General features: G+C 48.0%; 1 protein-coding gene across 1 annotated transcript in view; it reads right to left on the bottom strand.

Annotated features, from left to right (window-relative positions):
• LOC123747543 (galactoside alpha-(1,2)-fucosyltransferase 1-like) overlaps positions 1-14,144 on the bottom strand; it is a 273,432-nt gene extending 259,288 nt beyond the window's left edge. Inside the window, exon 1 of the mRNA XM_069304569.1 lies at positions 13,912-14,144. Coding sequence (XP_069160670.1) covers positions 13,912-14,140 — 229 coding nt within the window. The 5' untranslated portion in view covers positions 14,141-14,144. The remainder of the gene's footprint in view (positions 1-13,911) is intronic.
• Positions 14,145-15,917: the final 1,773 nt, after the last annotated feature.

Below are 15,917 nucleotides of genomic sequence, written 5' to 3'. Positions count from 1 at the left end.
GTGTCCACTGGTAACGTCACTCTGGGATATTGTGACCACTGGTAACGTCACATGAACGTCACTCTGGGATATTGTGTCCACTGGTAACGTCACTCTGGGATGTTGTGTCCACTGGTAACGTCACATGAACGTCACTCTGGGATATTGTGTCCACTGGTAACGTCACTCTGGGATATTGTGACCACTGGTAACGACACTCTGGGATATTGTGTCCACTGGTAACGTCACATGAACGTCACTCTGGGATATTGTGTCCACTGGTAACGTCACTCTGGGATATTGTGTCCACTGGTAACGTCACATGAACGTCACTCTGGGATATTGTGACCACTGGTAACGTCACATGAACGTCACTCTGGGATATTGTGTCCACTGGTAAACGTCATGGGATATTGTGACCACTGGTAATGTCACTCTGGGATATTGTGACCACTGGTATCGTCACTCTGGGATATTGTGTCCACTGGTAACGTCACTCTGGGATATTGTGTCCACTGGTAACGTCACATGAACGTCACTCTGGGATATTGTGTCCACTGGTAACGTCACTCTGGGATATTGTGACCACTGGTAACGTCACATAAACGTCACTCTGGGATATTGTGTCCACTGGTAACGTCACTCTGGGATATTGTGTCAACTGGTAACGTCACATGAACGTCACTCTGGGATATTGTGTCCACTGGTAACGTCACTCTGGGATATTGTGACCACTGGTAACGTCACATGAACGTCACTCTGGGATATTGTGTCCACTGGTAACGTCACTCTGGGATATTGTGTCCACTGGTAACGTCACATGAACGTCACTCTGGGATATTGTGACCACTGGTAACGTCACTCTGGGATATTGTGTCCACTGGTAACGTCACATGAACGTCACTCTGGGATATTGTGACCACTGGTAACGTCACATGAACGTCACTCTAGGATATTGTGTACCACTGGTAACGTCACATGAACGTCACTCTGGGATATTGTGTCCATGGTAACGTCACATGAAACGTCACTCTGGGATATTGTGTCCACTGGTAACGTCACATGAACGTCACTCTGGGATATTGTGTCCACTGGTAACGTCACTCTGTGATATGTGACCACTGGTAACGTCACATGAACGTCACTCTGCGATATTGTGACCACTGGTAACGCCACATGAACGTCACTCTGGGATATTGTGTCCACTGGTAACGTCACATGAACGTCACTCAAGGATATTGTGACCACTGGTAACGTCACATGAACGTCACTCTGGGATATTGTGACCACTGGTAACGTCACATGAACGTCACTCTGGGATATTGTTGTCCACTGTAACGTCACTCTGGGATATTGTGTCACTGGTAACTTCACATGAACGTCACTCTTGGATATTGTGTCCACTGGTAACGTCACTCTGGATATGTGTCCACTGGTAACGTCACATGAACGTCACTCTGGGATATTGTGTCCACTGGTAACGTCACTCTGGGATATTGTGACCACTGGTAACGTCACATGAACGTCACTCTGGGATATTGTGTCCACTGGTAACGTCACTCTGGGATATTGTGACCACTGGTAACGTCACATAAACGTCACTCTGGGATATTGTGTCCACTGGTAACGTCACTCTGGGATATTGTGTCCACTGGTAACGTCACATGAACGTCACTCTGGGATATGTGTCCACTGGTAACGTCACTCTGGGATATTGTGACCACTGGTAACGTCACATGAACGTCACTCTGGGATATTGTGTCCACTGGTGACGTCACTTGGGATATTGTGTCCACTGGTAACGTCACATGAACGTCACTCTGGGATATTGTGACCACTGGTAACGTCACTCTGGTATTGTGTCCACTGGTAACGTCACATGAACGTCACTCTGGGATATTGTGACCACTGGTAACGTCACATGAACGTCACTCTAGGATATTGTGACCACTGGTAACGTCACATGAACGTCACTCTGGATATTGTGTCCACTGGTAACGTCACATGAACGTCCTCTGGGATATTGTGTCCACTGGTAACGTCACATGAACGTCACTCTGGGATATTGTGTCCACTGGTAACGTCACTCTGTGATATTGTGACCACTGGTAACGTCACATGAACGTCACTCTGCGATATTGTGACCACTGGTAACGCCACATGAACGTCACTCTGGGATATTGTGTCCACTGGTAACGTCACATGAACGTCACTCAAGGATATTGTGACCACTGGTAACGTCACATGAACGTCACTCTGGGATATTGTGACCACTGGTAACGTCACATGAACGTCACTCTGGGATATTGTGTCCACTGGTAACGTCACTCTGGGATATTGTGTCCACTGGTAACTTCACATGAACGTCACTCTTGGATATTGTGTCCACTGGTAACGTCACTCTGGGATATTGTGTCCACTGGTAACGTCACCGAACGTCACTCTGGGATATTGTGTCCACTGGTAACGTCACTCTGGGATATTGTGACCACTGGTAACGTCACATGAACGTCACTCTGGGATATTGTGTCCACTGGTAACGTCACTCTGGGACGTTGTGTCCACTGGTAACGTCACATGAACGTCACTCTGGGATATTGTGTCCACTGGTAACGTCACTCTGGGATATTGTGACCACTGGTAACTTCACTTTGGGATATTGTGTCCACTGTTAACGTCACTCTGGGATATTGTATCCACTGGTAACGTCACTCTGGGATATTGTGACCACTGGTAACGTCACTCTGGGATATTGTGTCCACTGGTAACGTCACATGAACCTCACTCTGGGATATTGTGTCCACTGGTAACGTCACTCTGGGATATTGTGTCCACTGGTAACGTCACATGAACGTCACTCTGGATATTGTGACCACTAGGTAACGTCACTCTGCTGGATATTGTGTCCACTGGTAACGTCACATGAACGTCACTCTGGGATCTTGTGTCCACTGGTAACGTCACTCTGGGATATTGTGACCACTGGTAACGTCACATGAACGTCACTCTGGAGATTATGGTCCACTGGTAACGTCACTCTGGGATATTGTGACCACTGGTAACGTCACATAAACGTCACTCTGGGATATTGTGTCCACTGTAACGTCACTCTGGGATATTGTGTCCACTGGTAACGTCACCATGAACGTCACTCTGGATATTGTGTCCACTGGTAACGTCACTCTGGGATATTGTGACCACTGGTAACGTCACATGAACGTCACTCTGGGATATTGTGTCCACTGGTAACGTCACTCTGGGATATTGTGTCCACTGGTAACGTCACATGACACGTCACTCTGGGATATTGTGACCACTGGTAACGCTCACTCTGGGATATTGTGTCCACTGGTAACGTCACATGAACGTCACTCTGGGATATTGTGACCACTGGTACACGTCACATGAACGTCACTCTAGGATATTGTGACCACTGGTAACGTCACATGAACGTCACTCTGGGATATTGTGTCCACTGGTAACGTCACATGAACGTCACTCTGGGATATTGTGTCCACTGGTAACGTCACATGAACGTCACTCTGGGATATTGTGTCCACTGGTAACGTCACTCTGTGATATTGTGACCACTGGTAACGTCACATGAACGTCACTCTGCGATATTGTGACCACTGGTAACGCCACATGAACGTCACTCTGGGATATTGTGTCCACTGGTAACGTCACATGAACGTCACTCAGGATATTGTGACCACTGTAACGTCACATGAACGTCACTCTGGGATATTGTGTACCACTGTGTAACGTCACATGAACGTCACTCTGGGATATTGTGTCCACTGGTAACGTCACTCTGGGATATTGTGTCCACTGGTAACTTCACATGAACGTCACTCTTGGATATTGTGTCCACTGGTAACGTCACTCTGGGATATTGTGTCCACTGGTAACGTCACCGAACGTCACTCTGGGATATTGTGTCCACTGGTAACGTCACTCTGGGATATTGTGACCACTGGTAACGTCACATGAACGTCACTCTGGGATATTGTGTCCACTGGTAACGTCACTCTGGGACGTGTGTCCACTGGTAACGTCACATGAACGTCACTCTGGGATATTGTGTCCACTGGTAACGTCACTCTGGGATATTGTACCACTGGTAACTCACTTTGGGATATTGTGTCCACTGGTAACGTCACTCTGGGATATTGTATCCACTGGTAACGTCACTCTGGGATATTGTGACCACTGGTAACGTCACTCTGGGATATTGTGTCCACTGGTAACGTCACATGAACCTCACTCTGGGATATTGTGTCCACTGGTAACGTCACTCTGGGATATTGTGTCCACTGTAACGTCACATGAACGTCACTCTGGGATATTGTGACCACTGGATAACGTCACATGAACGTCACTCTGGGATATTGTGTCCACTGGTAACGTCACTCTGGGATATTGTGACCACTGGTAATGTCACTCTGGCTATTGTGACCACTGGTAACGTCACTCTGGGATATTGTGTCCACATGGTAACGTCACTCTGGGATATTGTGTCCACTGGTAACGTCACATGAACGTCACTCTGGGATATTGTGTCCACTGGTAGCGTCACTCTGGGATATTGTGACCACTGGAACGTCACATGAACGTCACTCTGGGATATTGTGTCCACTGGTAACGTCACTCTGGGATATTGTGTCCACTTGTAACGTCACATGAACGTCACTCTGGGATATTGTGACCACTGGTAACGTCACTCTGGGATATTGTGTCCACTTGTAACGTCACATGAACGTCACTCTGGGATATTGTGACCACTGGTAACGTCACATGAACGTCACTCTAGGATATTGTGACCACTGGTAACGTCACATGAACGTCACTGTGGGATATTGTGTCCACTGGTAACGTCACATGAACGTCACTCTGGGATTTTGTGTCCACTGGTAACGTCACTCTGGGATATTGTGACCACTGGTAACGTCACATGAACGTCACTCTGGGATATTGTGTCCACTGGTAACGTCACTCTGGGATATTGTGTCCACTGGTAACGTCACATGAACGTCACTCTGGGATATTGTGACCACTGGTAACGTCACTCTGGGATATTGTGTCCACTGGTAACGTCACATGAACGTCACTCTGGGATATTGTGACCACTGGTAACGTCACATGAACGTCACTCTAGGATATTGTGAACACTGGTAACGTCAACATGAACGTCACTCTGGGATATTGTGTCCACTGGTAACGTCACATGAACGTCACTCTGGGATATTGTGTCCACTGGTAACGTCACATGAACGTCACTCTGGGATATTGTGTCCACTGGTAACGTCACTCTGTGATATGTGACCACTGGTAACGTCACATGAACGTCACTCTGGGATATTGTGACCACTGGTAACGTCACATGAACGTCACTCTGGGATATTGTGTCCACTGGTAACGTCACATGAACGTCACTCAAGGATATTGTGACCACTGGTAACGTCACATGAACGTCACTCTGGGATATTGTGACCACTGGTAACGTCACATGAACGTCACTCTGGGATATTGTGTCCACTGGTAACGTCACTCTGGGATATTGTGTCCACTGGTAACGTCACATGAACGTCACTCTGGGATATTGTGACCACTGGTAACGTCACTCTGGGATATTGTGTCCACTGGTAACGTCACATGAACGTCACTCTGGGATATTGTTACCACTGGTAACGTCACATGAACCTCACTCTAGGATATTGTGACCACTGGTAACGTCACATGAACATCACTCTGGGATATTGTGACCACTGGTAACGTCACATGAACATCACTCTGGGATATTATGTCCTCTGGTAACGTCACTCTGGGATATTGTGTCCACTGGTAACGTCACATGAACGTCACTCTGGGATATTGTGTCCACTAGTAACGTCACATGAACGTCACTCAGGGATATTGTGACCACTGGTAACGTCACATGAACGTCACTCTGGGATATTGTGACCACTGGTAACGTCACATGAACGTCACTCTGGGATATTGTGACCACTGGTAACGTCACATGAACGTCACTCTGGGATATTGTGTCCACTGGTAACGTCACATGAACGTCACTCTGGGATATTGTGACCACTGGTAACGTCACATGAACGTCACTCTGGGATATTGTGACCACTGGTAACGTCACATGAACGTCACTCTGGGATATTGTGACCACTGGTAACGTCACATGAACGTCACTCTGGGATATTGTGTCCACTGGTAAGTCACATGAACGTCACTCTGGGATATTGTGACCACTGGTAACGTCACATGAACGTCACTCTGGGATATTGTGACCACTGGTAACGTCACATGAACGTCACTCTGGGATATTGTGACCACTGGTAACGTCACATGAACGTCACTCTGGGATATTGTGACCACTGGTAACGTCACAAGAACGTCACTCTGGGATATTGTGACCACTGGTAACGTCACATGAAAGCCACTATGGGATAGTGTGTCCATTGGTATCGTCACATGAACGTCACTCTGGGATATTGTGACCACTGGTAACGTCACATGAACGTCACTCTGGGATATTGTGACCACTGGTAACGTCACATGAACGTCACTCTGGGATATTGTGTCCACTGGTAACGTCACTCTGGGATATTGTGACCACTGGTAACGTCACATGAACGTCACTCTGGGATATTGTGACCACTGGTAACGTCACATGAACGTCACTCTGGGATATTGTGACCACTGGTAACGTCACATGAACGTCACTCTGGGATATTGTGACCACTGGTAACGTCACATGAACGTCACTCTTGGATATTGTGTCCACTGGTAACGTCACTCTGGGATATTGTGTCCACTGGTAACATCACCGAACGTCACTCTGGGATATTGTGTCCACTGGTAACGTCACTCTGGGATATTGTGACCACTGGTAACGTCACATGAACGTCACTCTGGGATATTGTGTCCACTGGTAACGTCACTCTGGGATGTTGTGTCCACTGGTAACGTCACATGAACGTCACTCTGGGATATTGTGTCCACTGGTAACGTCACTCTGGGATATTGTGACCACTGGTAACGTCACTCTGGGATATTGTGTCCACTGGTAACGTCACATGAACGTCACTCTGGGATATTGTGTCCACTGGTAACGTCACTCTGGGATATTGTGTCCACTGGTAACGTCACATGAACGTCACTCTGGGATATTGTGACCACTGGTAACGTCACATGAACGTCACTCTGGGATATTGTGTCCACTGGTAACGTCACTCTGGGATATTGTGACCACTGGTAACGTCACATGAACGTCACTCTGGGATATTGTGTCCACTGGTAACGTCACTCTGGGATATTGTGTCCACTGGTAACGTCACATGAACGTCACTCTGGGATATTGTGTCCACTGGTAACGTCACTCTGGGATATTGTGACCACTGGTAACGTCACATGAACGTCACTCTGGGATATTGTGTCCACTGGTAACGTCACTCTGGGATATTGTGTCCACTGGTAACGTCACATGAACGTCACTCTGGGATATTGTGACCACTGGTAACGTCACTCTGGGATATTGTGTCCACTTGTAACGTCACATGAACGTCACTCTGGGATATTGTGACCACTGGTAACGTCACATGAACGTCACTCTAGGATATTGTGACCACTGGTAACGTCACATGAACGTCACTCTGGGATATTGTGTCCACTGGTAACGTCACATGAACGTCACTCTGGGATATTGTGTCCACTGGTAACGTCACCTCTGGGATATTGTGACCACTGGTAACGTCACATGAACGTCACTCTGGGATATTGTGTCCACTGGTAACGTCACTCCTGGGATATTGTGTCCACTGGTAACGTCACATGAACGTCACTCTGGGATATTGTGACCACTGGTAACGTCACTCTGGGATATTGTGTCCACTGGTAACGTCACATGAACGTCACTCTGGGATATTGTGACCACTGGTAACGTCACATGAACGTCACTCTAGGATATTGTGACCACTGGTAACGTCACATGAACGTCACTCTGGGATATTGTGTCCACTGGTAACGTCACATGAACGTCACTCTGGGATATTGTGTCCACTGGTAACGTCACATGAACGTCACTCTGGGATATTGTGTCCACTGGTAACGTCACTCTGTGATATTGTGACCACTGGTAACGTCACATGAACGTCACTCTGGGATATTGTGACCACTGGTAACGTCACATGAACGTCACTCTGGGACATTGTGTCCACTGGTAACGTCACATAAACGTCACTCAAGGATATTGTGACCACTGGTAACGTCACATGAACGTCACTCTGGGATATTGTGACCACTGGTAACGTCACATGAACGTCACTCTGGGATATTGTGTCCACTGGTAACGTCACTCTGGGATATTGTGTCCACTGGTAACGTCACATGAACGCCACTCTTGGATATTGTGTCCACTGGTAACGTCACTCTGGGATATTGTGTCCACTGGTAACGTCACCGAACGTCACTCTGGGATATTGTGTCCACTGGTAACGTCACTCTGGGATATTGTGACCACTGGTAACGTCACATGAACGTCACTCTGGGATATTGTGTCCACTGGTAACGTCACTCTGGGATGTTGTGTCCACTGGTAACGTCACATGAACGTCACTCTGGGATATTGTGTCCACTGGTAACGTCACTCTGGGATATTGTGACCACTGGTAACTTCACTCTGGGATATTGTGTCCACTGGTAACGTCACTCGGGGATATTGTGTCCACTGGTAACGTCACTCTGGGATATTGTGACCACTGGTAACGTCACTCTGGGATATTGTGTCCACTGGTAACGTCACATGAACGTCACTCTGGGATATTGTGTCCACTGGTAACGTCACTCTGGGATATTGTGTCCACTGGTAACGTCACATGAACGTCACTCTGGGATATTGTGACCACTGGTAACGTCACATGAACGTCACTCTGGGATATTGTGTCCACTGGTAACGTCACTCTGGGATATTGTGACCACTGGTAATGTCACTCTGGGATATTGTGACCACTGGTAACGTCACTCTGGGATATTGTGTCCACTGGTAACGTCACTCTGGGATATTGTGTCCACTGGTAACGTCACATGAACGTCACTCTGGGATATTGTGTCCACTGGTAGCGTCACTCTGGGATATTGTGACCACTGGTAACGTCACATGAACGTCACTCTGGGATATTGTGTCCACTGGTAACGTCACTCTGGGATATTGTGTCCACTGGTAACGTCACATGAACGTCACTCTGGGATATTGTGACCACTGGTAACGTCACTCTGGGATATTGTGTCCACTTGTAACGTCACATGAACGTCACTCTGGGATATTGTGACCACTGGTAACGTCACATGAACGTCACTCTAGGATATTGTGACCACTGGTAACGTCACATGAACGTCACTCTGGGATATTGTGTCCACTGGTAACGTCACATGAACGTCACTCTGGGATATTGTGTCCACTGGTAACGTCACTCTGGGATATTGTGACCACTGGTAACGTCACATGAACGTCACTCTGGGATATTGTGTCCAATGGTAACGTCACTCTGGGATATTGTGTCCACTGGTAACGTCACATGAACGTCACTCTAGGATATTGTGACCACTGGTAATGTCACTCTGGGATATTGTGACCACTGGTATCGTAACTCTGGGATATTGTGTCCACTTGTAACGTCACTCTGGGATATTGTGTCCACTGGTAACGTCACATGAACGTCACTCTGGGATATTGTGTCCACTGGTAACGTCACTCTGGGATATTGTGACCACTGGTAACGTCACATGAACGTCACTCTGGGATATTGTGTCCACTGGTAACGTCACTCTGGGATATTGTGTCCACTGGTAACGTCACATGAACGTCACTCTGGGATATTGTGACCACTGGTAACGTCACTCTGGGATATTGTGTCCACTTGTAACGTCACATGAACGTCACTCTGGGATATTGTGACCACTGGTAACGTCACATGAACGTCACTCTAGGATATTGTGACCACTGGTAACGTCACATGAACGTCACTCTGGGATATTGTGTCCACTGGTAACGTCACATGAACGTCACTCTGGGATATTGTGTCCACTGGTAACGTCACTCTGGGATATTGTGACCACTGGTAACGTCACATGAACGTCACTCTGGGATATTGTGTCCACTGGTAACGTCACTCAGGGATATTTTGTCCACTGGTAACGTCACATGAACGTCACTCTGGGATATTGTGACCACTGGTAACGTCACTCTGGGATATTGTGTCCACTGGTAACGTCACATGAACGTCACTCTGGGATATTGTGACCACTGGTAACGTCACATGAACGTCACTCTAGGATATTGTGACCACTGGTAACGTCACATGAACGTCACTCTGGGATATTGTGTCCACTGGTAACGTCACATGAACGTCACTCTGGGATATTGTGTCCACTGGTAACGTCACATGAACGTCACTCTGGGATATTGTGTCCACTGGTAACGTCACTCTGTGATATTGTGACCACTGGTAACGTCACATGAACGTCACTCTGGGATATTGTGACCACTGGTAACGTCACATGAACGTCACTCTGGGACATTGTGTCCACTGGTAACGTCACATAAACGTCACTCAAGGATATTGTGACCACTGGTAACGTCACATGAACGTCACTCTGGGATATTGTGACCACTGGTAACGTCACATGAACGTCACTCTGGGATATTGTGTCCACTGGTAACGTCACTCTGGGATATTGTGTCCACTGGTAACGTCACATGAACGCCACTCTTGGATATTGTGTCCACTGGTAACGTCACTCTGGGATATTGTGTCCACTGGTAACGTCACCGAACGTCACTCTGGGATATTGTGTCCACTGGTAACGTCACTCTGGGATATTGTGACCACTGGTAACGTCACATGAACGTCACTCTGGGATATTGTGTCCACTGGTAACGTCACTCTGGGATGTTGTGTCCACTGGTAACGTCACATGAACGTCACTCTGGGATATTGTGTCCACTGGTAACGTCACTCTGGGATATTGTGACCACTGGTAACTTCACTCTGGGATATTGTGTCCACTGGTAACGTCACTCGGGGATATTGTGTCCACTGGTAACGTCACTCTGGGATATTGTGACCACTGGTAACGTCACTCTGGGATATTGTGTCCACTGGTAACGTCACATGAACGTCACTCTGGGATATTGTGTCCACTGGTAACGTCACTCTGGGATATTGTGTCCACTGGTAACGTCACATGAACGTCACTCTGGGATATTGTGACCACTGGTAACGTCACATGAACGTCACTCTGGGATATTGTGTCCACTGGTAACGTCACTCTGGGATATTGTGACCACTGGTAATGTCACTCTGGGATATTGTGACCACTGGTAACGTCACTCTGGGATATTGTGTCCACTGGTAACGTCACTCTGGGATATTGTGTCCACTGGTAACGTCACATGAACGTCACTCTGGGATATTGTGTCCACTGGTAGCGTCACTCTGGGATATTGTGACCACTGGTAACGTCACATGAACGTCACTCTGGGATATTGTGTCCACTGGTAACGTCACTCTGGGATATTGTGTCCACTGGTAACGTCACATGAACGTCACTCTGGGATATTGTGACCACTGGTAACGTCACTCTGGGATATTGTGTCCACTTGTAACGTCACATGAACGTCACTCTGGGATATTGTGACCACTGGTAACGTCACATGAACGTCACTCTAGGATATTGTGACCACTGGTAACGTCACATGAACGTCACTCTGGGATATTGTGTCCACTGGTAACGTCACATGAACGTCACTCTGGGATATTGTGTCCACTGGTAACGTCACTCTGGGATATTGTGACCACTGGTAACGTCACATGAACGTCACTCTGGGATATTGTGTCCACTGGTAACGTCACTCTGGGATATTGTGTCCACTGGTAACGTCACATGAACGTCACTCTGGGATATTGTGACCACTGGTAACGTCACTCTGGGATATTGTGTCCACTGGTAACGTCACATGAACGTCACTCTGGGATATTGTGACCACTGGTAACGTCACATGAACGTCACTCTAGGATATTGTGACCACTGGTAACGTCACATGAACGTCACTCTGGGATATTGTGTCCACTGGTAACGTCACATGAACGTCACTCTGGGATATTGTGTCCACTGGTAACGTCACATGAACGTCACTCTGGGATATTGTGTCCACTGGTAACGTCACTCTGTGATATTGTGACCACTGGTAACGTCACATGAACGTCACTCTGGGATATTGTGACCACTGGTAACGTCACATGAACGTCACTCTGGGATATTGTGTCCACTGGTAACGTCACATGAACGTCACTCAAGGATATTGTGACCACTGGTAACGTCACATGAACGTCACTCTGGGATATTGTGACCACTGGTAACGTCCCATGAACGTCACTCTGGGATATTGTGTCCACTGGTAACGTCACTCTGGGATATTGTGTCCACTGGTAACGTCACATGAACGTCACTCTGGGATATTGTGACCACTGGTAACGTCACTCTGGGATATTGTGTCCACTGGTAACGTCACATGAACGTCACTCTGGGATATTGTTACCACTGGTAACGTCACATGAACCTCACTCTAGGATATTGTGACCACTGGTAACGTCACATGAACGTCACTCTGGGATATTGTGACCACTGGTAACGTCACATGAACCTCACTCTGGGATATTATGTCCACTGGTAACGTCACTCTGGGATATTGTGTCCACTGGTAACGTCACATGAACGTCACTCTGGGATATTGTGTCCACTAGTAACGTCACATGAACGTCTCTCAGGGATATTGTGACCACTGGTAACGTCACATGAACGTCACTCTGGGATATTGTGACCACTGGTAACGTCACATGAACGTCACTCTGGGATATTGTGACCACTGGTAACGTCACATGAACGTCACTCTGGGATATTGTGTCCACTGGTAACGTCACATGAACGTCACTCTGGGATATTGTGACCACTGGTAACGTCACATGAACGTCACTCTGGGATATTGTGACCACTGGTAACGTCACATGAACGTCACTCTGGGATATTGTGACCACTGGTAACGTCACATGAACGTCACTCTGGGATATTGTGTCCACTGGTAACGTCACATGAACGTCACTCTGGGATATTGTGACCACTGGTAACGTCACATGAACGTCACTCTGGGTTATTGTGACCACTGGTAACGTCACATGAACGTCACTCTGGGATATTGTGACCACTGGTAACGTCACATGAACGTCACTCTGGGATATTGTGACCACTGGTAACGTCACAAGAACGTCACTCTGGGATATTGTGACCACTGGTAACGTCACATGAACGCCACTATGGGATAGTGTGTCCACTGGTATCGTCACATGAACGTCACTCTGGGATATTGTGACCACTGGTAACGTCACATGAACGTCACTCTGGGATATTGTGACCACTGGTAACGTCACAAGAACGTCACTCTGGGATATTGTGACCACTGGTAACGTCACATGAACGTCACTCTGGGATATTGTGACCACTGGTAACGTCACATGAACGTCACTCTGGGATATTGTGTCCACTGGTAACGTCACTCTGGGATATTGTGACCACTGGTAACGTCACATGAACGTCACTCTGGGATATTGTGACCACTGGTAACGTCACATGAACGTCACTCTGGAATATTGTGACCACTGGTAACGTCACATGAACGTCACTCTGGGATATTGTGACCACTGGTAACGTCACATGAACGTCACTCTGAGATATTGTGACCACTGGTAACGTCACATGAACGTCACTCTGGGATATTGTGTCCACTAGTAAAACAAATGTCTGGTGTTCGTGTATGTGGAAACAAAGGTGGAGACAATGACACTAACTCATATGCAATGCGAAGCTCACCTTTCATTTCTGAGTCGCTGTAGAAAGCCTTCATTTGCCGACAGGACTCCAGACGAGGCGAGCCGGAGACCGCACGAGGCGTCTGGGACACCGAGAGAGGCAAGTTACCAAACGGAGGCGGCAGCTTATCAACCCCGCTAAAGCCGTAATTGTTAAGCTTTATGCAGTAGATGAAGACGGAGGTTACGACAACCAGCACCAGCGCCATCAGCATAGTCTTGGGCCACATGTCGGAGTACCTGTTGAATATTGTAGCGAGTTTTGGTTTGTTTTTGTTTAGCACAGGAAGAGGTGTAGACAATCTATGATTCATATTAGCAAGCTCTGATGTAGGGAAGCTGTGCCTACAGGTGTACGATACCGTACACAGACTTCAATATACAGTTATATTGTTCGTATTCGTTGTTCAGGACACTAATTTTAAAATAAGCATCAGAGGTGCACTTATTTGTCAGGCCTCTGTTACGCATGTGCGAGGTGACATCTGTTACGCATGTGCGAGGTGACGTCTGTTACGCATGTGCGAGGTGACGTCTGTTGCGCACGTGCGAGGTGACATCTGTTACGCATGTGCGAGGTGACGTCTGTTGCGCACGTGCGAGGTGACGTCTGTTACGCATGTGCGAGGTAACGTCTGTTGCGCACGTGCGAGGTGACATCTGTTACGCATGTGCGAGGTGACGTCTGTTACGCATGTGCGAGGTGACATCTGTTACGCATGTGCGAGGTGACGTCTGTTGCGCATGTGCGAGGTAACGTCTGTTGCGCACGTGCGAGGTGACATCTGTTACGCATGTGCGAGGTGACGTCTGTTGCGCACGTGCGAGGTGACGTCTGTTACGCATGTGCGAGGTAACGTCTGATGCGCACTTGTGAGGTGACGTCTGTTACGCATGTGCGAGGTAACGTCTGATGCGCACGTGCGAGGTGACATCTGTTACGCATGTGCGAGGTGACGTCTGTTGCGCATGTGCGAGGTGACGTCTGTTACGCATGTGCGAGGTAACGTCTGATGCGCACTTGTGAGGTGACGTCTGTTGCGCATGTGCGAGGTAACGTCTGATGCGCACTTGTGAGGTGACGTCTGTTGCGCATGTGCGAGGTAACGTCTGATGCGCACTTGTGAGGTGACGTCTGTTACGCATGTGCGAGGTAACGTCTGATGCGCACTTGTGAGGTGACGTCTGTTGCGCATGTGCGAGGTAACGTCTGATGCGCACTTGTGAGGTGACGTCTGTTACGCATGTGCGAGGTAACGTCTGATGCGCACGAGCGAGGTGACATCTGTTGCGCATGTGCGAGGTGACGTCTGTTGCGCACGTGCGAGGTGACGTCTGATGCGCACGAGCGAGGTGACATCTGTTGCGCATGTGCGAGGTGACGTCTGTTGCGCATGTGCGAGGTAACGTCTGATGCGCACGAGCGAGGTGACATCTGTTGCGCATGTGCGAGGTGACGTCTGTTGCGCACGTGCGAGGTAACGTCTGTTGCGCATGTGCGAGGTAACGTCTGATGCGCACGTGCGAGGTGACATCTGTTGCGCATGTGCGAGGTGACGTCTGTTGCGCACGTGCGAGGTGACGTCTGTTGCGCATGTGTGAGGTGACGTCTGTTGCGCATGTGCGAAGTAACGTCTGTTGGGCATGTGCGAGCTGACGTCTGTTGCGCATGTGCGAGGTGACGTCTGTTGCGCATGTGCGAGGTGACGTCTGTTGCCCATGTGCTAGGTGACAAACAACTAGTAACAGGAAAGCTTTGGAAAACATAAATATGTTTTGCCCTAACATCGTAATGAAATTATTCATCGAATATGTAGTGCTTGAAAATGATGCAAATATGAAACTAATTAATAGGGGATATTTAAGTAAATAGAGGAAAACATTGGAGCCAAACAGTTGACATGAAGAGAGAGGAAGGCGGCTGAGGTAACAATGGCGACAAGACTCACAAGAACATGAAGAGAGAGGAAGGCGGCTGAGGTAACAATGGCGACAAGACTCACAAGA

This window comes from Procambarus clarkii, chromosome 5, assembly GCF_040958095.1.
Source record: "Procambarus clarkii isolate CNS0578487 chromosome 5, FALCON_Pclarkii_2.0, whole genome shotgun sequence".
NCBI lineage: Eukaryota > Metazoa > Arthropoda > Malacostraca > Decapoda > Cambaridae > Procambarus > Procambarus clarkii.
The sequence above is the reverse complement of the archived record's forward strand: the minus strand, read 5'-3'. Positions and strand labels throughout refer to the sequence as shown.